This window comes from Mobula birostris, chromosome 13, assembly GCF_030028105.1.
Source record: "Mobula birostris isolate sMobBir1 chromosome 13, sMobBir1.hap1, whole genome shotgun sequence".
Lineage (NCBI taxonomy): Eukaryota > Metazoa > Chordata > Chondrichthyes > Myliobatiformes > Myliobatidae > Mobula > Mobula birostris.
The window spans coordinates 599,763-626,950 of record NC_092382.1 but is presented as its reverse complement, the minus strand read 5'-3'; the positions used below and the strand labels follow the sequence as shown (position 1 = coordinate 626,950).

The window sequence follows — 27,188 nt, the reverse complement described above, 5'->3', positions numbered from 1 at the left end:
AGAGATGCTGCCTGGCCTGCTGCGTTCACCAGCAACTTTGATCTGCAGACTTTGTCGTGTTCGTGATTTGCCTCCCTGTTATCGCTCCGGCCTTCCGGCCACTGGTGGTGCTGCATGGTTCTCCGGGCACTGGCGGCGCTGCATGGACCTCCGACCACTGGTGGCGCTGCACGGACCTCCGGCCACTGGTGGCGTTGCACGGACCTCCGGCCACTGGTGGCGCTGCCCGGACCTCCGGCCACTGGTGGCGCTGCCCGGACCTCCGGCCACTGGTGGCGCTGCCCGGACCTCCGGCCACTGGTGGCGCTGCCCGGACCTCCGGCCACTGGTGGCGCTGCCACGAACATGCTGCTAACGCATGCGCGCTGCCGAATGCAGCTACCGCTGGCGGGTCTCCGATTCGGGGCGGCGGTGAGTGGAAACATCCCCGGGTTTGTGTGAATCTGGGCCGCTTAAATTCGGAAAGTCCCGGGCCCGAGCCCTGCCTGACGGCTGGAGCAGGGGTGCAGTGCCAGTTTTTTGGGTGCCGGAGCTGGACGAGGGGTGGTTGATAAGTTCGTGGCCTAAGTTAGAAGGCCTGAAGTTTACAGCTGTCGTTACATGTACGTGTAGTTCCGCTCTGTGAGTGATCATGCAGAAAGTTTGAAGCTAATAACTGTTGTGGTATTTCTGTGTCAGATAATTGAAAATTGACTGGTTTTCAAAATTGACTCCTTCCACCTCAGGCTAAGAAACTCGATGTCACACCTAGTTAGTGTAGCAGCTCATTTCATGCACTGGGTAACTTCCTTCCCCCATTCATGTAATGAGCAGCTACACAAATTGGGTGTGGCATATATAAATGAATAGGGCTTCTTATAATGTCAAGCACTAAACCAAGATGAAAGAAATATATGAATTCCACAGCTCAATAGACAATAGGTGCAGGAGTAGGCCATTCGGCCCTTCAAGCCAGCACCGCCATTCACTGTGATCATGGCTGATCATCCACAATCAGTATCCAGTTCCTGCCTTAACCCCATAACCTTTGATTCCGCTATCTTTAAGAGCTCTATCCATCTCTTTCTTGAAAGCATCCAGAGACTTGGCCTCCACAGCCTTCTGGGGCAGAGCATTCCATATATCCACCACTCTCTGGGTGAAAAAGTTTTTCCTCAACTCCGTTCTAAATGGCCTACCCCTTATTCTTAAACTGTGGCCTCTGGTTCTGGACTCACCCATCAGCAGGAACATGTTTCCTGCCTCCAGCATGTCCAATCCCTTAATAATTATAGATGTTTCAATTAGATCCCCTCTCAGGCTTCTAAATTCCAGAGTGTACAGGCCCAGTCGCTCCAATCTTTCGACATATGACAGTCCCGCCATCCCGGGAATTAACCTTGTGAACCTACGCTGCATTCCCTCAATAGCAAGAATGTCCTTCCTCAAATTTAGAGACCAAAATTGCACACAGTACTGCGGGTGTGGTCTCACCAGGGCCCTGTACAGCTGCAGAAGGACCTCTTTGCTCTTATACTCAATTCCCCTTGTTATGAAGGCCAACATGCCATTAGCTTTCTTCACTGCCTGCTGTACTTGCATGCTTGCTTTCAGTGACCGATGTACACAGAAATATAGTGACAGTTAAGACATTAACAAGATTATAGCCTATCAAACATCTGAACAGGGATACAAGCCTGACTTCGAAGGACCATTACTTTCAGAACTGCATTTGGAGCCGGTTAGAAAATTTGAACGAGATGCAGACGAAACACAGCTTTTGTTAGTTTTACTGTTATCAATGACTTGTATGTTATCCTTGTTACACTCCTCAGCTTGTTTACGGAAGAAAGAAGTTAACATTGTTTGCTTAGAAGCCATAGGGTTGTTAGTGAGAAAAATTTACTTTTGTATCAGCCAGTAATCCACGGACCACCACAGATGTAGCCTTACTGATACGACTGAGTCAGAGCAGACAGCAGGGCCCACAGCGCTTAGCAGTGTTCCTAAGCAGGTATAAAAATAACAGAAATAAAGCAAGTAAGTTTTTTACACTTTTAGATATCTACATTGGAACCAAGTAATCAAGTATGAAAAAAGAACGTCTAATGAAGTTTTGCTAAAGCCACGAATATTGCTGAATATTAGTATCAAAAGTGGAAGGTTGGCAACTCTGCCTCGTACCGTTTTTCTCACAGAAATGTTTGGACAGGAAGTGTATCTGTGAGTGTCGATACTCACAATATCCTCACACGTCGAGTACTACATGGTTAGACCTATACAGATTCTGTTTAGTCTTTAAATGTATAAAAAGTTAAAGAAGCTTGAATCTTTACATAAATTATTGTCGTATCTATACGAATAAAAAATATCGTATTTGGAAGTGATAAATGTTAATAGGGGAGGAGGGCAACCATTTGGGAGGTTTGGAAATGCGTTTCGTCTCGTTCATTGCCTCCCTAAGTTACTCTTTTTCCTATCAACACAAAGAGACAAACAGCCTCTTTCCAATCAACTATAGTTGGTGGAGCTCGGCCAAGGGGTTGATGCGCTATTAATGACAGTTGAAATGATGTAAAACTAGCTTATAGCCTAGAAATTTTTTTTCCCCATTTGCCTTGTGAAAAAAACTAAATTCACTTTATCCAGATGTAGAAGATTTTGGATGATTACCTTGAATTCTTCATCAAAATCAGGCCGAAGATAAGCGAGCAGTGAATTTTTCTTTCATTATTTTGGACTTTTAACCTGGGTTTCGATGTTCATTCCTTGCTTAATACAGCTGCTACCTGGAATGCAATGGTACCCGTTGGAAAGAGCGGAAAAACGCTCACACTTGTGTCCAGTCGTCCCTCGGCTGGAGAGAGACTGAGGATCTGTGAAATGGCGGGAGGCTACAGCAGGGCATGCTGGGAAAACAACGGTCGAGCGAGGACGAACTTCACAAATACCTCAATAAAAAACAGTCACAGATCCAGGATTTCACCAAAAACGATCAAATATCCTATCCTAATGTTGTTAGTGGTATTTTCCCCACCAATCACCACCACCTATCCCCAACCCCCACTTCTGTAAAATTCCCCCTATTTAATATGCGGCCGCTGTTAAATTCCCCGCTTGTTCATTTTGACGTTTTTTTACCGAGGTGCCGGAGTGGTGCCCCGGTGAGCTCCGGCAGCACTGCACCCCTGTTTAGATCCAAGTAAAATGGACCCGGGGATCAAGCTGCCCGGGTTTGTGAGGTGTTGAGCCAGTATTTCTGGTCTGGGATCAAATGTTTGTTTCTGGAGTTCCTCTGGAAGCAATGCTGTTAATCTGAGGAGAGAATGAGTTTGTATTCATCCCTCACAAGGAGAGGCTGTGATTAAATGGGCTGTTCTGTGTTTGCACCAGCAGAAATAGATCTGGGGGGGTTCAGTGTTCGAACTGTGTTTGAAAATTCCTCCACGCTGTCACCTGTCTGTCAGACAGTGGAAATCAAACAGAGACTCAAGTTGCTGGAGATCTGCACTAAAAATGGAAAATTTTGAGTCCATTCTGACAGAAGATTGTGAACCTGAATCGTTAAATTTGTTGATCTCCCCACAGCAGTTCCTTTCCTGTTGAGCGACTCTGGTGATTCCAGTTGCTTTTTATTAAATTCACTCTGGAATGGTTTAAATTTTCTGATTGTCTGTTGTACTTGGGAATGTGTTCAGTGCAGTTGTTGCCAACAAGGTTCACATGAATAATCTCAGGAATGATCAGCTTTACGTGTGAGGAGCATTTGATGGTTATGAGGCTGTGCTCACTGGAGTTCAGACGGGGTGGTGAAAGGGGAGGTGGTTAAGTAAACCTACTGAATGCTGAGAAGCCTGGATACAGTGGACATGGAGAGGATGTTTCCATTAGACGGAGAGTCAGTGATCTGACAGCACAGTCTCAGAATAAAGACGTTTCCCTTTAAAACTGAGATGAGAACAATCTCTTCAGCCAAAAGATGGCTGATCTGTGGAATTTGTTGCCACAGAGGGTGGCTGAGGCTGTCATTTGGGTATATTTAGGAAGAGGATGTTTCTCTGTTGGAGTCTCAAGAACCAAGAGTCACAATTTCAAAAATGGCATTGGACTGAGGTGAGAAGAATCATATTCATGATTGGTAAGTAGCTTCAGGGTTACAGGAGGAAGGCGAGAATATGGTGTTGGAATAAATCTCAGCCGTGGTTGAGTGATGGAGCAGACTCCATGGATCAAATCACCTAATTCTGTTCCTGCATCTTATATCTGACCATGACTGAACGATGACTCCTTCCTATCCCTTATCAGGTTCTGTGACGTGTCAGGGACAATTACAGATTTGTTCACAGAGATCATTATATTTGTCTTCAATGTTTAGATTTCAGTGAGCAGAAATATTTTGTTCTCCTTTGTATTGTTAACGTGCTTCATTATCTTTCATGTTAAAGTTAGACCTGCGATGAGAGATTTATTGGAAGAAAAGCTCACAACTGGAAGAGAACCACGACTGAAGATGAAGGAACAGCAGCAAGTGAACCAGCCCGAGGACTGAGAGCACCAACTGGAGAGAACCCTTCTGACTCAGGGTTTCCATTGATTCAGTCCGGAGCAAGTTTGGTGAGTCTCATTTACTCAAACACTGGTCCTTTAGACATTACATATCTGTACAGAGTAAGGTAGGGAATAGTTATGGTGAGACTGAATGTGCCCAGAAATACCAGTTATGCCTCTGTCAGACCCAGTTACAATCACTTCTGGTCTGGTAATGTACTGTCAGTATCCCAGCTCTTTAATCTCACTCACATTCCCTCAGTGTTTGCTCATTTGAAGAACTTGCATCTTATGAAGTAGCTTTTGGTCTGTTCTGAGTGTGGAGAGGGAAAGAGGGGTGTTTATATTAGAATCTTGCAAAAAGAAGTAATTGTTTGACATTACTTGCTGCAAACTCACTCCCCATACCCTGTACATTCTCAACCAGATTATTGACATAGATGACAAGTAGCAATGGGTGTAACCCTGGGGAACTCCACGAGGCGCGGGCCTGGACTCCAATAACCAGCCTCCCATCATCACCATCTGCTTCCTGCCATCTAGCTGTTCCCAGACTCTGGACTCTGTGACAAACACAATGTTAGCAGCAAGATTAGACAGAGATTAATATAAAGAGAGATTTGTTGCTTCCTGGTGCGTGGAATGCACTGCCTGAGTCAGTGGTGGAGGCAGATACACTAGTGAAGTTTAAGAGACTACTAGCCAGGTATATGGAGGAATCTAAGGTGGGGGCTTATATGGGAGGCAGGGTTTGAGGGTCGGCACAACATTGTGGGCCGAAGGGCCTGTACTGTGCTGTACTATTCTATATTCTATATCAAGACAGAAACACCTCCTCCTCCGTCATCTGTATAGGGTCCATGATCGCATTGCTGTTTCGCCTCACTGTAAAGACGCTGTATGTCTCCTGAGTAAACATAAATGCAAAAAATCCATTTTAAATCTCCCCCACCTACGTCAGCTTCATGCATTAATGCCCTCTCTGCACTTCAAGAAGACCAATTTTGCCTTTTGGTATACTTTTGTTTTGAATATATTTGATGAAGGAGTTGGTGCTCTCCTTTTCATTATCTGCTGGAGCAAACTCGTGCCGTACTTCAGCCCTCTTGATTCCCTCCTTTAGTAACTCTTGAATTATTTATACTTATCAGTACCTCATTTGTTCTTTCCTGCCTATACTTGCTATGCACTCCTTCACCAGGGTCTCAATATCTGTCAAAACCCAAGGTTCCCTAAACATGTTAGCCCTGCCTTTTATTCTGTCAGCAACATTCAAACTCTGTACTGGTCGTCATTTATGCATTCCATCTCTGTACTCTTAAAATAGCAGTTTTGAAGGCCTCACACTTACCAAGCACAGATTTGCTCGAAAACAACCTGTTCCAATCCACGTTCACCAGATCCTTTCTGATACCATTAAAATTGGCCTTTTCTCCAATTTAGAACCAGACCTACCCATTTCCATAATGATCTTTAAACTAATGGTATTATGATCACTAGATCCAAAGTATTTACCTGCACAGACCTCTGTTACCTGCCCCGTCATGTACCCTAATAGTATTTCAGTCTATAGTTATGACCTCAATATATTGATCAAGGGAACTTCCTTGAACACATTTTACCAACGATATCCCAAACAGCCCTTTAAAGTATGGGTGTCCCGGTCAATAAGTGGAAAGTTACAACCATCTAGCATCATAACCTTCTAAGTTGCCTGTGATTTCTCAAACAATTTGATCCCCCAAATCCTATTGACTATTGGGCACTCTGTAATATAATCCCATCCCTTCCTTATTGTTCAGTTTCACCCATAAGGCCTCAGTGGATGAGCTTTCCAGTTTGTCCTGTATGAGCAATGCAGGGACATTTTCCCTAACTAGTTATGTCACTTGTCCTTCTTTAATCCCTGCCACTCAATCAAATTGTGTCTAACGCAACAGAACCCTGGAAGACTGACCTGCCAGTCCTGCACCTCCTCCAATCAAATCACATTAATGCTTGCAATACTGTAATTCAATACGCTGATCCATGCTCTAAGCTCATCAGCCTTTCCTACAATACTCCTTGCAATGAAATAATACACATTTGGGAACATTTGTTTCACCATGTTCTTTCTTTAGACTCCTGACTTTTTATGTTGGATTAACAGCATCTTTCCCACACAACCACTCCACTATCCACTCTGGTTCTTCATCCCCTTGCAGCTCAAGTTTGACACCTCACCCCATCCCGATGCAGTGTTAACAACCCTTCCCGCAAGGGTATCAGTCCCCCTCCAGTTCGGATGCAAAACGATCATGTCTGTCCAGGTCCCATCTTCCTTGGAATCATCCAAACATCTGCAGCACTCCACAATGCACCATCTCATCAGCCACACGTTAGACTGTATTATATCCTATTTCAGGCCTCACTAGCATGTGGTATGGGTGGCAATCCTGAAGACACAACCCTGGATGTTGTGCACTTTAACCTATCACCTACATCCATGAACTCACTTTGCAGCACCTCTTCACCCTTCCTGCCCTGTCATTGGTGCCGACGTGAACCTTGACCTCTGCTCACACTACCCTTAAACATGTTTCAGACTGGATGCGAGATTTCCCCGACCATGGCAACACACCATCCAGAAATCTTGTTCTCATTAATAGTGATTGCAGTCACTGCTGCTTCCCGTCACTCACGGGCCACAGTGAAGAGATATGCAAAGTATGCATTAGCTATACAGGACCCTGGTCAGACCCCACTTGAGCTCAGCTCTGGTCACTTCACTACAGGAAGGATGTGGAAACTACAGAAAGGGTGCAGAGGAGATTTACAAGGATTGGGGAGCATGCCTAATGAGAATAGGTTAAGTGAACTCAGCCTTTTCTCTTTGGAGCGGTGGAGGATGAGAGGTGACCTGATATGGGTGTATAAGATGATGAGAGGCATTGATCGTGTGGGTAGTCAGAGGCTTTTTCCCAGAGCTGAAATGGCTAGCACGAGAGGGCACACAGATTTAAGGTGCTTGTAAGTACAGAGGAGATGTTTTTTTACGCAGAGTGGTGAGTGCATGGAACTGTAGTGGAGACGGATATGAAGGGGTGTTTTAAGAGACTTCTGGATACATGGAGCTTAGAAAACTAGAGGGCTATGGGTAACCTTAGGTAATTTCTAATGTAAGTACATGTTCAGCACAGCATTGTGGGCTGAAGGGCCTGTATTGTGCTATAGGTTTTCAATGTTTCTATGTTTCTAAAGTTCACCTGCTATTTCTTTGTCTTCCATTACTAGCTCACCAATATCATTTTCCAGTGGACCAATATCAACTCTCAACTCCATTTTTTCTTTTTATGTAACTGAACAAAAACATTTGTTATCCTGCTTGATATTATTGTCTAGTCTCACCTCATATTTCATCTTTTCCCTTCTTATAGCTTTTTTAGTTGCCTTTTGTTAGATTTTAAAAGGTTTCCAATCATCCAACTTCCCACTCAGTTTTGCTTCCATATTGACACTCACTCACTCACGGACTAATCACAGGACACACAAAAGGTGAACAGTATAGATCACCAGCATTTCATCCGAAGTTGCACTGGTGATGTTGCCTAGCTGGGTAACGAAACATCTGCAAGTGAACAAGCCAGCTCGGCGAGCCACTAAACAGGATCTGGGTTATTACACAACACCCAATCTAAGCGAGCCTTTCCCCAAGTAGGCTCAAGCACAATCGCAATAAATCCCCTCTCCTGCGACCCGACACCTTAAGTATGCTTGATTTTCCCATTCCCCTTGCATATTGAAGTTCGTCAGTACAAATGTGTCATTACCCTTATTACATGCCTTTTCCCTTTGCAACTCAAACCCACATCTTGGCGACTATTTGGAGGCCTGTATATGATTCCCATAATGTGCTTTGTTACCCCTGTAATTTCTTATCTCCACCCACAAAGAGCCAACGTCCTCTGACTTTATGTCCCCTTTTTCTGAAGGTGTAATTCCATCTCGAAAACATAGCCAATGTCTTCCTGCCTGTCCTTTCGAAACAAAGTATATCCTTTGATGTTAAACTCCCAAACAAGATCTTCTTTCAGCCACAACTCAGTAATGGCCACAACGTCGTACCAACCAAAATCGAATTTTGCCTCTGTGGTACAATTTAACACTTGGCTGTGTCCACATTTAAACCTGCTGGCTCATCTTCAGCTCTATCATACTGGTTTCCATCGCCCTGTCATATTAGTTTAAAACACTCCCAACAGCTCCAGTAAATTCGCCTGCAAGAATATCGGACCCTGCTGTAATCCCTGCCCCTTGCTGTATTCTTCGGCCACACACTTATCTGCCACCTCATTCTATTCCTATCCCCACTGTCGGGTGGCACAGGCAGTGATCCCGAGATTACTACCTTTGAGTTCCTGCTTCTCAGCTTCCTTCCTAACTCCCTGTGTTTTGTTTTCCAGACCTCTTCCCTGTTCTCTTCCTATATCATTGGTACCAATATTTATCATGACTCGTGACCTTTCCTTTTCAGGATATTATGGACGTGTCCAGTAACGTTTCGGACCCTGGCTCCTGAGAGGCAAAGTAGCATCGGTGTCTCCTTTTTGAGTCCACAGAATCGCTTACCTCTCCTGCTGACTATAGAGTCCCGTATTACTGCTGACATCCTCTTCAGATTTCTGCTGTTCCGCGCAACATCCGGGAGTTGCCTGAGTTCATGTCCCAGCTCCTCGGAGCATAGGATACCGCAGAGGTGTGGTGGGGCTTATTGCCTGAGTTCACGTACTAGCTCCTCAGAGCAGAGGAGACTGTAGAGGTGTGGTGAGGGTGTATTGCCTGAGTTAATGTAACAGTTCCTCGGAGAAGAAGAGACTGTAGACTACTGCGGGGTGTGTTACATCGTGACTGGCTGAGCTTGGAAAAGGAAATGGAAATAATGTTCCTTTTCTGTGGCTCAGTACTGACAGTTTCAACCTAAAGAAGTGTCGAGAGTATCCGCTCCATTATGAGAAAGTAAAAGTCAGTAGAGCAAGTAAATTGCCCCCCGACCCCCACTGTTACCCTCTGCGGTGTTGCCCAGTTCAGCAGAAGCTGAGCAGTGAAAGCGGTGAAACCAGCCGCTCCACACAACACTCTCCTCTCCAGAATCACGTGTGCACTTGGTGCTCGCTGGAACACCGGGGAATCTGCAAACTACGAACAGAGGGGAGAGGGGAGGCTTTAACAGCGAACCTGAATCAGATCAGAAATGTTTCGGGGCCATCGTTCATCTTCAGACGCTCTTATCTCTGATCTCCCAATTTCACCCAAACAGTGTCATTAACAATTTCTTATTATTGGGGTAAATACGTGAGTGTTCAGTGTTCATCAGATCAGGCATTGACCACCTATTTCTGTCCATCCTAAGATGTTCAGCAGAAACACAAGGAGACTCTGCGGGCACAAACTGAAACACTGAGAGTGAACACGATCCTGATGAGGGAGAAGGTGAAGGTTTTCCAGCTGGTTGATCGATACGCTGAGCTCACGGTCATTTCTACTCTTCGAGATCGGACACTGGTGGAACATGAGCTGCTGGCAAGAGGCAGAGACCACGAGGAGTGCAGAGAGGAACATCTCCGCGGACAGCTGGAGAAAATCGGGATTGCTCATCTGTTTGAGAATAGTTACTCACATAGTTTTTGGGACAAAATGAAAAGATTCTTCACACAATCAACTTCGGGATGTTCAGCAGCAGTGGCCGGAGTCCCAGGGATCGGGAAAACAACAATGGTACAAAAGATTGTTTATGACTGGGTCACGGAGAAAATATACCAACAATTCCAGTTTGTCTTCAGTTTCAAATTCCGAGATTTAAACTCCATTAATTGCAGAATAAACTTGAAAGAACTGATTCTGCATCAATATCCGTATTTTGGGAATGCCCTGAGAGAGGTCTGGAAGAACCCAGAGGGATTGCTGTTTATATTCGATGGATTGGATGAATTCAAGCACAGAATCGATTTTGCTGACAGTCAGAGAGATACAGAACCCAAGCACCAGTGCCCAGATCCTGAATTCAAGTGCAAGGTGTCTGACATTGTGTACAGTTTAATCCAGGGCAAGCTGCTCCCAGGATGTTCAGTGCTAGTGACCACACGTCCCACTGCGTTACATCTATTGGAAAAGGCGGAGATCGGTGTCTGGGCTGAAATCCTGGGATTTGTTGGTGAGGAACGGAAGGAATATTTCATCAGGTATTTTGAAGATCAGACGGTAGCGGCAGCAACCCCTCCTACTGCTGGATCCTCGCTCTGGCATTAAGTCCCTTCTTCACACAAAGAGTCAGGGACCCAGAGCGAATTCCCAAGACCATCACCCAACTATATTCCTACTATATTTACAACATCCTGAAAAACCATGGTCGTGAGATTGACAGTCCCCTGATGTGTTACTCAGGGTTGGTCAGATGGCCTTCAGAGGAGTGCTCGAGAAGAAGATTGTGTTTACAGGTGGAGATTTGATCAACTACAATCTGCAGCCTTCCCAGTTCCTGATGGAGCTTTTGGAGAGAGAGGATTCTGCCCGGAGCGTGGTGTACACATTCCCACACCTCACCATCCAAGAGTTTGTAACTGCAGTAGCACAGTTCCTGAATCCACATCCCGGGGATATCCTGTAAAGGGATTTGGATAAAACTGTAGTGAATCAGATTGTGAAGAATTGTGACAAGTGACCAGGGGATCGGTCAGTAATTCCCCAAGGACAGGAGGGTTCTGTGGTTCCTTGTGAAGGGATGTTGGAGACTTCATCAGATCAGTGAACAACGGCCATTGGTTTAATGGTAGTAAATCACAGGAATGGCCGTGTTTCTCACTGACTGTGACACGTCCATTGACAATGTTCCTTCTCAGTTGTACAAGGCCTTGGTGAGACCGCACCTGGAGTATTGTGTGCAGTTTTGGTCCCCTAATCTGAGGAAAGACATCCTTGCCATAGAGGGAGTACAAAGAAGGTTCACCAGATTGATTCCTGGGATGGCAGGACTTTCATATGAAGAAAGAATGGATGAACTGGGCTTGTACTCGTTGGAATTTAGAAGATTGAGGGGGGATCTGATTGAAACGTATAAGATCCTAAAGGGATTGGACAGGCTAGATGCAGGAAGATTGTTCCCGATGTTGGGGAAGTCCAGAACGAGGGGTCACAGTTTGAGGATAGAGGGGAAGCCTTTTAGGACCGAGATTACAAAAAACTTCTTCACACAGAGAGTGGTGAATCTGTGGAATTCTCTGCCACAGGAAACAGTTGAGGCCAGTTCATTGGCTATATTTAAGAGGGAGTTAGATATGGCCCTTGTGGCTACGGGGGTCAGGGGGTATGGAGGGAAGGCTGGGGCGGTGTTCTGAGTTGGATGATCAGCCATGATCATAATAAATGGCGGTGCAGGCTCGAAGGGCCGAATGGCCTACTCCTGCACCTATTTTCTATGTTTCTATGGTTCACTGTTACCAACACTGACTGCAGCAGGTGGGTCAGAGATTCACACCCCCTTCCCAGTGAGAAGGAGATAAATACCATTGTGAGATTGTCCTCCCTGCCCTTCCCCGTGTGTGACTTTTCTCACTACCAGATACCGTGAGCGCATCTCTTCTGGGCCTCTTTTCAGTCTCACCCCTCCCGTACAATCTTTTTCTGTAACCCCTCATCTTGTATGATTATCGTTTCCCCCCGAGTCCTCCTGTGAGACAACTCATCCCTATCCCCCTTCCTCCTGTGGGATCTTTTCCCCAATCCCTTCCTCCTGTTGGATGTCTTCCCCATCCCCCTTCATCCTGTGGGATCTCTCTTCTCCTCCCCCTTCCTCATGTGGGATCTCTCTTCCCCATCCCCCTTCATCCTGTGGGATCTCTCTTCCCCATCCCTCTTCATCCTCTGGGATCTCTCTTCCCCATCCGCCTTCCTCCTGCTGGATCTCTCTTCCCCATCCGCCTTCCTCCTGTGGGATCTCTCTTCCCCATCCCCCTTCATCCTGCTGGATCTCTCTTCCCCATCTACCTTCCTCCCGCAGGATCTCGCTTCCTCATCCGCCTTCCTCCTGCAGGTTCTATCTTCCCCATCTGCCTTCCTCCCGCAGGATCTCGCTTCCTCATCCGCCTTCCTCCCGCAGGATCTCGCTTCCTCATCCGCCTTCCTCCTGCTGGATCTCTCTTCCCCATCTACCTTCCTCCCGCAGGATCTCGCTTCCTCATCCGCCTTCCTCCTGCAGGTTCTATCTTCCCCATCTGCCTTCCTCCCGCAGGATCTCGCTTCCTCATCTGCCTTCCTCCCGCAGGATCTCTCTTCCCCATCCCCCTTCATCCTGTGGGATCTCTCTTCCCCATCCCCTTCCTCCTGCTGGATCACTCTTCCCCATCTGCCTTCCTCCCGCAGGATCTCGCTTCCCCATCCGCCTACCTCCTGCAGGTTCTATCTTCCTATCCTTTTGCTTGGCTGGAGTCCCACCACTATCTCCCATCGACACTTTCCCATTCACAAATCTTCCTCACTGGGGGACTTACTTCCATCCTTCAATTCTTGCAGGTAGGTTTGCTAGAGAGGCTCTAGTGGATTTAAACGAGATACAAGTGGCGAGGGGAACCAAAGTGTAGGAACAGATGTAGGGGAGAAGGAAGAAAAAGGAGATAGTAAAGTTGTTTGCACCGTTAGTGATAAACAGAGAGATAGAGGTGGAAAATTTCTTAAATGCATTTATTTTAATGCTAGGAGCATTGTAAGAAAGGTGGATGAGCCTAGAGCATGGATTGATACCTGGAAGTATGATGTTGTAGCTATTAGTGAAACATGGTTGCAGGAGGGGTTTGTTTGGCAACTAAATATTCCTGGATTTCATTGCTTCAGGTGTGCTAGAATCAGAGGGACAAGAGGGGGAGGTGTTGCTTTGCTTGTCAGAGAAAATATTACAGCAGTGCTCTGGCAGGATAGATTAGAGGGCTCGTCTAGGGAGGCTATTTGGGTGGAACTGACGAATCGGAACGGCGTAGTAACACTTATAGGGGTGTATTCTAGACCACCAAATGGGGAGCAAGAATTGAAGGAGCTAATTTGTAAGGAGATAGCAGATATTTGTAGTAAGCACACGGTTGAGAGTGTGGGAGATTTTAATTTTCCACACGTAGACGGGGAAGCCCAGACTGTAAAAGGGCTAGATGGTTTGGAGTTAGTAAAATGTGTGCAGGATAGTTTTTTGCAGCAACACATAGAGGTACCAGCTAGAGAAGGAGCAGTGCTGGATTTCCTGTTAGGGAATGAGATAGGGCAGGTGACGAAGGTATGTGTTTGGGAGCAATTCGGGTCCAGTGATCACAATGCCATTAGTTTCAATATAATTATGGAGAAGGATAGGTCTGGACCGAGGGTTGAGATTTTTGATAGGAGAAAGGCTAACTTTAAGGAGATGCGAAAGGATTTAGAAGGAGTGGATTGGGACAATTTGTTTTATGGGAAGGATGTAATAGAGAAATGGAGGTCATTTTAAGGTGAAATTTTGAGGGTACAGAATCTTTATGTTCCTGTCAGGTTGAAAGGAAAGGTTAAAAGTTTGAGAGAACCATGGTTTTCAAGGGATATTGGAAACTTGGTTTGGAAAAAGAAAGATATCTACAATAAATATAGGCAGCATGGAGTAAATGAGGTGCTCGAGGAATATAAAGAAGGTAAAAAGAATCTTGAGAAAGAAATTAGAAAAGCTAGAAGAAGATAGGAGGTTGTTTTGGCAAGTAAGGTGAAAATAAATCCAAAGTAAATGCAAAGGGTTTCTACCGTTATATTAATAGCAAAAGGACAGTAAGGGATAAAATTGGTCCCTTAGAGAATCAGAGTGGGCAGCTATGTATGGAGCCAAAAGAGATGGGGGAGATTTTGACCAATTTCTTTTCTTCAGTATTCACTAAGGAGAGGATATTGAATTGTGTATGGTAAGGGAAACAAAGAGGGTAGTTATGGAAACTATGATAATTAAAGAAGAGCAAGTACTGGAGCTTTTAAGGAATATAAAAGTGGATAAGTCTCCAGGTCCTGACAGGATATTCCCTAGGACCTTAAGGGAAGTTAGTGTGGAAATAGCAGGGGCTCTGACAGAAATATTTCAAATGTCATTAGAAACGGGGATGGTGCCGGAGGATTGGAGTATTGCTATATATGGTATATATAATTATCTGGATAGACAGGGTCTGATTAGGAACAGTCAACATGGATTTGTGCATGGAAAGTAATGTTTGACAAATCTTATTGAATTTTTTGAAGAGGTTGCTAGGAAAGTTGACAAAGGTAAAGCGGTGGATGTTGTCTATATGGGCTTCAGTAAGGCCTTTGACAAGGTTCCACACGGAAGGTTCAATCGTTAGGTATTAGTATTGAAGTAGTAAAATGGATTCAGCAGTGGCTGGATGGGAGACGCCAGAGAGTAGTGGTGGATAAATGTTTGTCAGATTGGAGGCCGGTGACTAGCGGTGTGTCTCAGGGATCTGTACTGGGTCCAGTGTTGTTTGGCATATACATTAATGATCTGGATGATGGGGTGGTAAATTGGATGAGTAAATATGCAGATGATACGAAGGTAGGTGGAGTTGTGGATAATGAAGTAGGTTTTCAAAGCTTGCAGAGAGATTTAGGCCAGTTAGAAGAGTGGGCTGAAAGATGGCAGATGGAGTTTAATGCTGATAGATGTGAGGTACAACATTTTGGTAGGACTAATCAAAATAGGACATACATGGTAAATGGTTGGGCATTGAAGAATGCTGTAGAACAGAGGGATCTGGGAATAATGGTGCATAGTTCCCTGAAGGTGGAATCTCATGTGGATAGGGTGGTGAAGAAAGCTTTTGGTTTGCTGGCCTTTATTAATCAGAGCATTGAGTATAGGAGTTGGGATGTAATGTTGAAATTGTACAAGGCATTGGTAAGGCCAGATTTGGAGTATTGTGTACAGTTCTGGTCACTGAATTATAGGAAAGATGTCAATAAAATTGAGAGAGTACAGAGAAGATTTACTAGAATGTTACCGGGGTTTCATCACCTAAGTTACAGAGAAAGGTTGAACAAGTTGGGTCTTTATTCTTTGAAGCGTAGAAGGTTGAGGAGAGACTTGATAGAGGTATTTAAAATTATGAGGGGGATAGATAGAGTTGACGTGGATAGGCTTTTTCCATTGAAATTGGGGGAGATTCAAACTAGAGGACATGAGTTGAGAGTTAAAGGGCAAAAGTTTAGGGGTAACTTGAGGGGGAACTTCTTTACTCAGAGAGTGGTAGCTGTGTGGAACGAGCTTCCAGCAGAAGTGGTTGAGGCAGGTTCGATGTTGTCATTTAAAGTAAAATTGGATAGATATATGGACAGGAAAGGAATGGAGCGTTACGGGCTGAGTGGGGGTCAGTGGGACTAGGTGAGAGTAAGCATTTGGCATGGACTAGAAGGGCCGAGATGGCCTGTTTCCGTGCTGTAATTGTTATATATCGTTATATGGTTAACCCTACCCCTCTGGAGTCTCTCACATCAGAAACATTTCTCTCATCGGGAAATGAGGCAGAATATGTGGAGTTCACAGGGTCACATCGACAGACTAAATTACCGACATTCGGTGAATACCCTGGAGCTGGGCAGTGAGGGACATTGATAATGATGGGAACTCCGATCAGTGATTTACCAAAGGGTTTAATGTTTACTGAAATATTCGAGTGAGAGAAATTCCCTCAGACCCACAGTTTGAATCACTTTGTTGATCAACTTGTTTGTTTGTGTTCAGACTTGGGAGGAATAAACTGGGAGATTCAGGAGTGAAACTGTTGTCTGCGGCTCTGAGGAACCCGGAGTGTAAAATACAGAAACTGTGGTAAGTACCAGACTGTGGGAGATTGTGTTTACAGTCACTGGGTGTCTGACACTGAACATTAATGTGATCAGTAATTGTGTTGCTGATAAACACTGGGGATTTGTACCGTCTCCTGTCTCTCTGTGTCCTTCACCCTCACTCTCTCTCATCTCCAGGCTGGACAGTGTCGGTCTCACAGATTCTGGTGCCGAGGATCTCATCTCCACTCTCAGTACAAACCCATCACTGACGGAGCTAGACCTGAGTGGTAATAAACTGGGAGATTCAGGAGTGAAACTGGTGTCTGCGGCTCTGAGGAACCCGGAGTGTAAAATACAGAAACTCTGGTAAGTACAAGACTGTGGGAGATTGTGTTTACAGTCACTGAGTGTGTGACACTGAACAATAATGTGATCAGTAATTTCTTTATTAACCTTTTTATTGATTTAAAAGTATAAATACAGTAAAGAGGAGAATTAGTTCAAGTATATATATCAGTAACAATATAAACCAAGATTAAGATAGACATTGTCAAAGTCATAGATATTAAACTAGTATAATATATAATAAAAGAAAATGAAAATAACAATTCTCCTCTTAACCAGTTTATGAAGAGAAAGGAAAAAACATTGGGTTTTAAATGAAAAGGGAAAAAAACCACTACACTATAACAAAACAAAAAAAGGGGGACTGGGCATCTCATTTTGAGGATGCGACCCAAAAAGAGAGAGAGAGAAAGACTTTCTGATCAAATCTAAAACTTCGATTAAAAAAAGATCGTAAGAGTAATAAATCAAATTAAATGAAAATATTGGATAAAAGGTCACCATATTTGCTCAAATTTAAAGGATGTATCAAATGTCCGACTTCTTATTTTCTCTAAACTTAAACAGGACATAATGGAGGAGAGCCAGTAAATGACTGTAGGTGGATTAGAATCCTTCCACTCCAATAAAGTGGCTCTCCCAGCCGGTAAGGTCGAAACGGCTATCATACATCGAGCGGAAACAAGAATATTTCGTAAGCAAATTAGGTTGTAGATCCAGATCCAAGACTTTTGATAGTGTTTTAAAAACATCTCTGCAAAAGTTATCTGGCTTTATACAAGACCAATACGTATGAGTTAAAGCGTCCAGCTCAATATTACATCTGTCACAAGTAGGATTAATACTGGAGAAAATATGCGCTGGTTTATCCTTTGACACATGGGCCCGATGCGCTACCTTGAACCGTATCAAGGAACGACAGGCACAAATAGATGAGTTGTTAACCAAATGAAAAGTTTTACTCCATTGATTATCTGAAAATGACTCTTTATCATTAGATATCATTCGTGAACTCGATAACCATTTATAGATTAAGCTAACAACCTTTTTTGAAATGGACTCTCCAGGAGGCGCTCATGGTGTGAGGTACATTTTGGCTTCGCTCCATTCCCTTTACTTCTTTTACCCGTAACCACCCTTATTTAATCTGTTTATACCTACACTAATAGGTTTATAACACAAATATATCTTTGAACTTTGATTTTAACTCGCTGGAAATGTGAACCAGAGGACGAGAAGTTAAAAATGGGAAAGACTCCAACAGCAACGGGGAAAAAAAGATGGCGATCCTAAAGCATCTAAGCAAATACCAATAACTTTTGAAATAATGTCGAATCTTCTAGAGGAAAAACTTAATCAAAGATTTGCTGTGTTTGAAGAAGTTTTGAAGATGATTCAAGATGACATTAGATCGTTTAGATGTGAAATTGATCAACAGCAAACTAGAATTTCAGAACTGGATGCTGCCCGTTGGCAGAGGACAAAAGATTGAAGCCCTGGAAAAAAATCTGGCTTCAACATCCCATGTTGGAACGTTATAAATCCAAGATTATTGATCTCGAAGATCAATCCCGATGACAGAACTTGCGGATAATCGGGCTTCCCAAAGATATCGAGACGGCCGATCCTACCAAATACTTTTCTCAATTTTTAATGGATGTGTTTGGTTCAGAGGTTTTGGAGGCCCCTCCATTGCTCGATCGCGTGCACCATACATTGCGCCCCAAACCTTCCAGAGAATTTAAACTGAGACCCATTATTATTCTGTTCCATTATGCTCACATGAAGGATCGTGTGGTACGAGCTGCGTAGCGGAAAGATATGATCGAATTTCAAAGTTTCAAATTTTGCCTCGTTGAAGATTTCAGTCCTGAAGTTCTGAGGGAATGGATAGCTTTTAAACCACATATGTCAGAATTTTATCAAAAAGGCCTTAACCAGCGTTGCTGTTTCCAGCACGTTTGAAAATTGTTCTTGCCGATAACTCTCGTCGTCTGTTTAAATCTCCGGATGAAGCTCAGTTTTCTTGACAATCAGCGTTCCTCTGCTCCGGACTAATTAACGGACTGTTGTTTATTCTCTTTGTTCTTACATGCTTGTTTTTTCAGTAGATCCAGATCCAAAACTTTTGATAGGGTTTTCAAAACATCTCTCCAAAAGCTTACAGCTTTGGATTTTTATAATCTGAGGGCTTTTGCCCTGGGTTTGTAGGGTAGGTATTTTTCGTATTTTCGGATAAGTTTTCTTTCTTTACTGATTCTGTATTTTATTTATTCTTTTTTACTTTTTATTTTTCTTTCTTTGAAACTTTATAGGCCTATATCCTTGCTAAATGTGGATTCCAAGATATTTTCAAAATTACTGGCAACTAGACTGGAGAAAGTATTGCCTCCAATTATTTCTGTTGACCAGACTGGATTTATTAAAAATCATTATTCCTTCTTTAATATTAGGAGATCAATGAATATTGTTTATACTTCTTCATCCAGAACTCCAGAATGTGTCATTTCACTGGACACTGAGAAAGCTTTTGACAGAGTCGAATGGACATATTTGTTTAATTCGCTTGAGAAATTCAATTTTAGTCCGATATTTATATCTTGGATTAAACTGATACACCTTACCCCCTTCGGCTTCGGTATTTACCAATAATCAAAGATCTCCCTTTTTTCAGTTATTTCCTGGTACTCGGCAGGGTTGCCCTCTTTGTCCATTATTATTTGATATTGCCCTGGAACCTTTAGATATTGCTATTCGTGACTCTCCTAATATATTTGGCATTACCCGCAGGAATGAGATACACAAACTATCACTATATGCAGATGATTAATTATTATATATCTCTAACCCTGAGAAATCCATTCCGGCAGTGTTAGCTCTGCTTCCTCAGTTGAGTAACTTTTCCGGTTACAAATTGATTAATAAGAAGCATAAGGACTTACTGAAGTTCAATTTTTTTTCCTAAATCCTTTTTTAATACTGTTGATTCCAAAAGTTCCTCTTATATATGGCAGAATAAAAATCTCAGATTAAGTGAAAAATACTTACGTAGAACATAGACATAGAACATAGAATAGTACAGCACAGTACAGGCCCTTCGGCCCACAATGTTGTGCCGACCCTCAAACCCTGCCTCCCATGTAAGCCCCCCATCTTAGATTCCTCCATATACCTGTCTAGTAGTCTCTTAAACTTCACTAGTGTATCTGCCTCCACCACTGACTCAGGCAGTGCATTCCATGTACCAACCACTCTCTGAGTAAAATACCTTCCTCTAATATTCCCCTTGAACTTCCCACCCCTTACTTTAAAGCCATGTCCTCTTGTATTGAGCAGTGGTGCCCTGGGGAAGAGGCGCTGGCTATCCACTCTATCTATTCCTATTATCCTCTACACCTCTATCATGTCTCCTCTCATCCTCCTTCTCTCCAAAGAGTAAAGCCCTAGCTCCCTTAATCTCTGATCATAATGCATACTTTCTAAACCAGGCAGCATCCTGGTAAATCTCCTCTGTACCCTTTCCAATGCTTCCACATCCTTCCTTTCGTGAGGTGACCAGAACTGGACACAGTACTCCAAGTGTGGCCTAACCAGAGTTTTATAGAGCTGCATCATTACATAGCGATTCTTAAACTCTATCCCTCGACTTATGAAAGCTAACACCCCATAAGCTTTCTTAACTACCCTATCCACCTGTGAGGCAACTTTCAGGGATCTGTGGACATGCACCCCGAGATCCCTCTGCTCCTCCACACTACCAAGTATCCTGCCATTTACTTTGTACTCTGCTTTGGAGTTTGTCCTTCCAAACTGTACCATCTCACACTTCTCCGGGTTGAACTCCATCTGCCACTTCTCAGCCCACTTCTGCATCCTATCAATGTCTCTCTGCAATCTTTGACAATCCTCTACACTATCTACAACACCACCAACCTTTGTGTCGTCTGCAAACTTGCCAACCCACCCTTCTACCCCCACATCCAGGTCGTTAATAAAAATCACAAAAAGTAGAGGTCCCAGAACAGATCCTTGTGGGACACCACTAGTCACAATCCTCCAATCTGAATGTCCTCCCTCTACCACCACCCTCTGCCTTCTGCAGGCAAGCCAATTCTGAATCCACCTGGCCAAACTTCCCTGGATCCCATGCCTTCTAACTTTCTGAATAAGCCTACCGTGTGGATCCTTGTCAAATGTCTTACTAAAATCCATATAGATCACATCCACTACCCTCATCTATATGCCTGGTCACCTCCTCAAATAACTCTATCAGGCTTGTTAGACACGATCTGCCCTTCACAAAGCCATGCTGACTGTCCCTGATCAGACCATGATTCTCTAAATGCCTATAGATCCTATCTCTAAGAATCTTTTCCAACAGCTTTCCCACCACAGACGTAAGGCTCACTGGTCTATAATTACCCAAACTATCCCTACTACCTTTTTTGATGGGGGACATTTTGGCCAATTCCCTGCCCTCCCCTTTAATGGCTGCACGCCAGGTTTAATTCCCAACCGTTCTAACGGAACTGGCTCCAGCCTGAAGCTGTCTGTCGTTCGGAGCGTTCCCACAGTGATGTATTTCCGCCTCCTGTCCAGTGGCACAGCTTCCAGTGGATGTGCGGGTTTGAGACTCCCCCACGAGACCCCGGGGAATTAGACAGGAAGAGCCCGGGGGCCGGGGCTCAGTCTGGGACACTGGTGTCCCGGGGCGGGATTATCCCGGGAGAGAATCCTTTTGCTCCCTTTGCTGAGGACGGTGCATTCGGCAGGTCTGGCTGATATAATGATGTTAAATTGACAAATACCTCGGCAGTGACCCTGGATCTGCAGCGACATCGGACACGGCCCTGAAGTGTGATTTTATAATCATCGGTTCCCCGATGCAGAGTGACGGTGAGAAACGGGACTGATTGTTCAATCTGTCACTCATTGTCACCGGTCAGTTAATTGTGTGTGATTCTGAGTGAGTCGGGAGCAGCTTATTTATCCCTGCACACGAGCAGCTCACACATTGTTTAATTTACATTTGTCATGATGAAATCAATAAACCACTGTAATTTCCTGTCTTGGTGTCGGACTCGAGTCTCACTAGAGGAGAAACAGTACCCTGGGGTTACTGCTGCCCACCGCACCTGGTGAACTGCAATAATGGTGTGAGCTCCTCACACTGGTACGGCAGCGTCTCAGCTCCAGGCTGAGGGATGTCAGTCTGATAGTGTCTGGTCCCCAGGATCTGTTCACTCCCCATCCCGGCTGACCACCGCATCCTCTCACGCCAGATACTCGCACTATCCTGATCCCCACCTTCCTGCGTGCTTTCTTGCTCTCACAGTCAAAAACAATAAAGGAGATTGGAAGCTCATATACTGTATAATATCGGACCCACGTCCACCAAGGTCGCAAACAGAAGGGAACAGAAGCAATCAACACGGGCTGAAGCTCCCTCTTTACAGACCTGGCACACAAACCCGGGGCCAGACAGAGTCAAGCTTCCTCCGCACAGACCCAGCTCACACCCCCACAATCAAAGCATCTCATAATCTTATACACCTCTATCAGGCCACCTCTCATCCTCTGTTGCTCCAAGGAGAAAAGGCCAAGTTCACTCAACCTATTCTCATAAGGCATACTCCCCAATCCAGGCAATATCCTTGTAAATCTCCTCTGCACCCTCCCCATGGTTTCCATATCCTTCCTGTAGTGAAGCGACCAGATCTGAGCCAGTACTCCAAGTGGGGTCTGACCAGTGTCTATATAGCTGCAACATTACCTCTCGGCTCCTAAATTCAATGCCACGATTGATGAAGGCCAATATACCGTACACCTTCTTAACCATGGAGTCAACCTGCACAGCTGCTTTGAGCATCCTATGGACTCGGACCTCAAGAACCCTCTGATGCTCCACACTGCCAGGAGTCTTACCATTAACACTACCTGTAAAAGTACAACGAAGGAATAGGGAAAAAGCCTAAGAAGGTTAATGCGTACGGATAACTGCATTCTACTCTTTATTTGTTGTTTAATCTCCCCGAGGGGAGGTGCAGCATTCCGAGGGGTACTGCAATACTGGGTCGATGCACGGAGTGGACGAAGGAAGCCCCTATTCCATCTTCCTGTTCCAAAAATCAATGTAATATATGGTCCCAGATAAGGGACGCATCAGATTTTAAACTGATAAGAACTGATTTTTTTGAAAAATATACTTTATTCAGAAATATTACAAAATAAAATTATTTGCAAAAAAACATTTGTTGACCCTAAGTCCTTATAGAATAAATAAAGTTATTTACAATAAATCATGTGTTTACTGTCCTTATTCAAAATAAAGATGTTTACAATAAATCATTCATTGACTCTCATTCCTTTACTGATGTTCCATTACAGTCTATACCTTTCCACATTTCCAGCCACTCCTGTAGCACGATGTTGATTCATCTATCCACACCACTGAGGAGAGGAATACTCTTCGCCACCCGACTCCTCGCACTCCCGCGCGCGGGTGACAAACCGAAAACTGTGGTCCTTCTCCACCCGGCTTTTGCAGTGGCTGCACCAAGTTTGAGTGCATCCCCCAGCACGTGATTTATAATTTAAATTTTTAATATTTACTATCGATTTGTACTCCAGGGAGCACGAAGAGCAGAATCAAATATCGCTGTGATGATTGTACGCTCCAGTATCAATTGTTTGGCAACAATAAAGTACTCCTGCAGCTGAGAATGTGCCAGTCGGCAGCACATTCTCCCACGGACATCTCCATGTGCTGGTTAATCATCAATTTTCAGGCCGACCGAAGAGCGTCCTTCACCGAGTTGATGATCTGACAGCAGCACCGGATGTTGGTCTCCGTGTGCGTCCCCGGGAACAGCCCGTAGATCAGAGTGTCCTCGGTTACGCAGCTGCTGGGGTTGAAACGTGACACCATCCCTTCTGTCATCCTCCACACCCTCTCTGCGAACTGACAGTGTGCGAAGAGGTGGGTCACAGACTCCTCCTCACTGCAGTCCTCCCGTGAGCAGTGGGGAGCGGAGACGATGTTCCAGGCGTACAGGAGGGATCTGACTGGGAGGGCCCCTCTCATCGCCAGCCAGGCAAGGTCCTGGTGACTGTTGGTGAGGTCTGGCGATGAGGCATTTTGCCAGATGAACTGGACGGTCTGCTCAGGGAGCCACCCCACTGTGTCCATCACGTCCTTCTCCTGCAGTGCCTGCAGGACACTTCGTGCCGACCACTGCCTGATGACCCTGTGGTCAAAGGCGTTCTCCTGGAAGAACTTTTCTATGAAGGACAGGTATGGCAGCAACGACCAGCTGACTGGGGCGTTGCGCGGGAGTGGGGCCAGACCCATCCTTCCTAGCCCGGGTGACAGGTAGAATCTGGGCACATAGTGGTACTTGGTGCCCACATACCTGGGTTCTGCACACAACCTGATGCAGCCACACACGAAGCTGGCCATCAGGATGAGGGTGACATTGGGGACATTCTTGCCCCCATTATCCAGGGACTTGTGCATGATGGTCCGTCTCACCCGCTCCACCTTGGATCCCCAGACGAATCTGAAGACAGCTCGGGTGATTTCCGAGCTGCAGGAGCTGGGGACGGGCCAGACCTGCACCAAGTACAGCAGCCCTGAGAGCACCTCACACCTGATGACCAGGTTCTTGCCCGTTATCGACAGGGAGCGCCCTCCCCACAGTCCCAGTCTCTGTTTCACCTTGGCAGTCCGCTCCTGCCAGTTCTTGTTGCACGCCTCAGCCCCTCCAAACCAGATCGCCAACACCTTCACGTGGTCAGACCTGATGGCGAAGGGGACGTTGGATCGGTCCGGCCAGTTGCCGAATAGCATAGCTTCGCTCTTCGTGCGGTTGACCCTGGCCTCCGACACTAGCTCAAACTGTTCGCAGATGCCAATCAACCTGCAAACTGACCTCGGATCAGAGCAGAAGAGGGTGACGTCGTCCATGTACAGGGAGGTTTTCACTTGGGTCCCTCCACTGCCTGGCAGCATCACCCCTCTTATGCCCTCATCCCTCCTGATGGCTTCGGCAAAGGGTTCAATGCAGCAAACAAGACAGGGGAGAGAGGTTTCCCACCCATTGACCTGGACTGCACTACAGATGTCTGTGTCGAGCAGTCTGATCTGATTCTGGATTCCCTCCCCAAAACCAATTTTGGAGAGCACATCCGCCATGTACGTGTGCGATATCCTGTCGAAGACTTTCTCCTGGTCCAAGCTGACCAGGCAGGCGTTCACCCCCGTCCTGCACATCGGCGATGGTGTCCCTCAGCAGCGTGAGGCTGTCTGAGATCTTCCTGCCCGGTACAGCACAGGTTTGGTCCGGGTGGATCACCTGTCCCAGAGCAGACTCGACCCTGTTGGCAATGGCCTTCAACAGGATCTTGTAGTCCACATTCAGGAGAGATGGGTCTCCAATTCCTGATGTCCTCCCTTTCCCCCTTCTGCTTGCAGATGAGGGTGATCGTGCCCTTCCTCATGGACTCTGACATACTGCCGGCCAGAAGCATAGCGTTGTACACTTCCAGCAGGTCTGGGCCCATCCAGTTCCACAGAGCCGAGTACAACTTAGCCGGTAAGCCGTCGCCTCCGGGAGTCTTACCCGACCCAAAGGAATGGATGGAGCCTGTCAACTCGACCAGAGTCAGTGGCTGATCCAGACTCTCCCGCTTGCCGTCGCCTAAGACCTGCGTGATAGATGACAGGAAGTTGCGGGAGGCTGTGGATTCTGTGGCCTTTTCATCGTACAGACCGGCATAGAAGGACCTGCAGATCCTCAGTATGTCATTCTACGAGGACACGACTGAGCCGTCCTTTTCCTTAAGGTTGAGGATCACAGAGCTCCCCTTGTGCACCTTCTGGAAGAAGAAGCCTGAGCACGTCTCGTCCTGCTCCACGGTTTGGACCCTTGATCGGTAGATGATCTTGGAGGATTTGGCGGCAAGGTGCTGGGCTTTCGGGCTCTTCACCTCTCGCAGTTCCTCCCCGACATCCACCCCCTTCGACTGCAGAAGGAGGAGTTGCTGCAACTCTGTCTGGAGTTTACGCAGTTCCATATAACCATATAACAATTACAGCACGGAAAGAGGCCATCTTGGCCCTTCTAGTCCACGCTGAACTCTTACTCTCACCTAGTCCCACCGACCTGCACTCAGCCCATAACCTTCCATTCCTTTCCTGTCCAATTTAACTTTAAATGACAACCTCAAACCTGCCTCGACCAGTTCCCTCTGCTCCTGGCTTGCTTTCTGGATACCCTTGCGTATGAAGAACTTCTTGATGTTCTCCTTGGTGGCTTCCCACCAGAGAACTGGGGAATCAAAGGTTTTCAAGGTTTTCCAACCTGTGTACTCCTCCTCTCGTCCTACTTGTAGCAGAAAGAGTGAAGATGTATCAATTAGTCGGCCAGGCAGCATCTCTAGGGAGAGGTACAGTCGACGTTTCAGGCCGAGACCCTTCCTTCAGTTAGTCCTGACGAGGGGTCTCGGCCTGAAACGTTGACTGTACCTCTTCCTGGAGATGCTGCCTGGCCTGCTGCGTTCACCAGCAACTTTGATGTGTGTTGCTTGAATTTCCAGCATCTGCAGAATTCCTCGTGTTTGTGCATCAGTTAGTGATCTCCAAACTGAGTTGGGTCTCACTGATGTAGAGGAGGCTACACTGGGAGGAAGAGTGATTATGAAAGAGGTGTAGGGATAGATGTAACACTTATTGTGGTTGCAGGGTGTTTGGCAGACGAGAGTCACAGCGAGAGTGATCCCTGTGATAAATGGAGACGGACGTGGAGAGGAAGATGTGCCTGGTGGTGAGATCCTGGTGGAGATAGTGGAAATTGCAGAGAATATGTTGAATGCAGAGCTTCAGTGAATGGCAGATGCAGAAAAGGTAATCCTATCGTTATTATGTCGTGGAGGGGACATGGGGAGAGGGCAGACGTGCAGGAAATGGAGGAGTTACGGGTGAGTTCTGTATTGATTGCAGTGGGCAGGAAACCCCTTTATTGATTGAAAAAAGATTTCTTGGATGTCCTAGCATGAAAAACCTCCTCATAAAATCAGATGCAGCAGAGACAAAGAAACTGAGAGAAGGGAATAGTATCCTTGAAAGTGACAGTGTGAGCAGAGTTTCCATAGGTCCATTTAATGTCAGAAAGTAACTGTTGTGGACAAGGTAACTGTGGGAGTCAGTAGGTTTGTTAAAGAGGCCAGAAGGTAATCCGTTTCTGGAGACAGAGAGAGACAGATCAGGAAAGGGGAGTGAGATCATGAAAATGGACCAAGCAAATTTGAGAGAGGGGGTGTATGTTGGTGGGAAAGTTGACAAATCTGACGACAACATGAGGAAATCTGCAGATGCTGGAATTTTAAGCAACACACATAAAAGTTGCTGGTGAACGCAGCAGGCCAGGCAGCATCTCTAGGAAGAGGTACAGTCGACGTTTCAGACCGAGACCCTTCGTCAGGGCTCACTCCAGACTAAGTCTGAC

At 45.5% G+C, this 27,188-nt stretch overlaps 2 protein-coding genes and 1 non-coding gene across 3 annotated transcripts in view; 2 read left to right on the top strand and 1 right to left on the bottom strand.

Annotated features, from left to right (window-relative positions):
- Positions 1–27,188, top strand: part of LOC140208185 (uncharacterized) — a 63,832-nt gene that overhangs the window by 15,952 nt on the left and 20,692 nt on the right. Inside the window, 1 exon segment of the mRNA XM_072276674.1 lies at positions 26,080–26,084. Coding sequence (XP_072132775.1) covers positions 26,080–26,084 — 5 coding nt within the window.
- On the top strand, positions 373–22,951 carry LOC140208184 (NACHT, LRR and PYD domains-containing protein 12-like). Its single transcript, XM_072276673.1, has 4 exons — positions 373–411; positions 4,425–4,593; positions 9,917–16,378; positions 16,534–22,951. The coding sequence occupies exon 3, from the start codon at positions 9,985–9,987 to the stop codon at positions 10,810–10,812; it is 828 nt and encodes a 275-aa protein (XP_072132774.1). The 5' UTR covers positions 373–411; positions 4,425–4,593; positions 9,917–9,984; the 3' UTR covers positions 10,813–16,378; positions 16,534–22,951.
- On the bottom strand, positions 22,720–22,902 carry LOC140208745 (U2 spliceosomal RNA). The gene has a single exon (XR_011888901.1). It is a non-coding gene; the product is annotated as a U2 spliceosomal RNA (small nuclear RNA).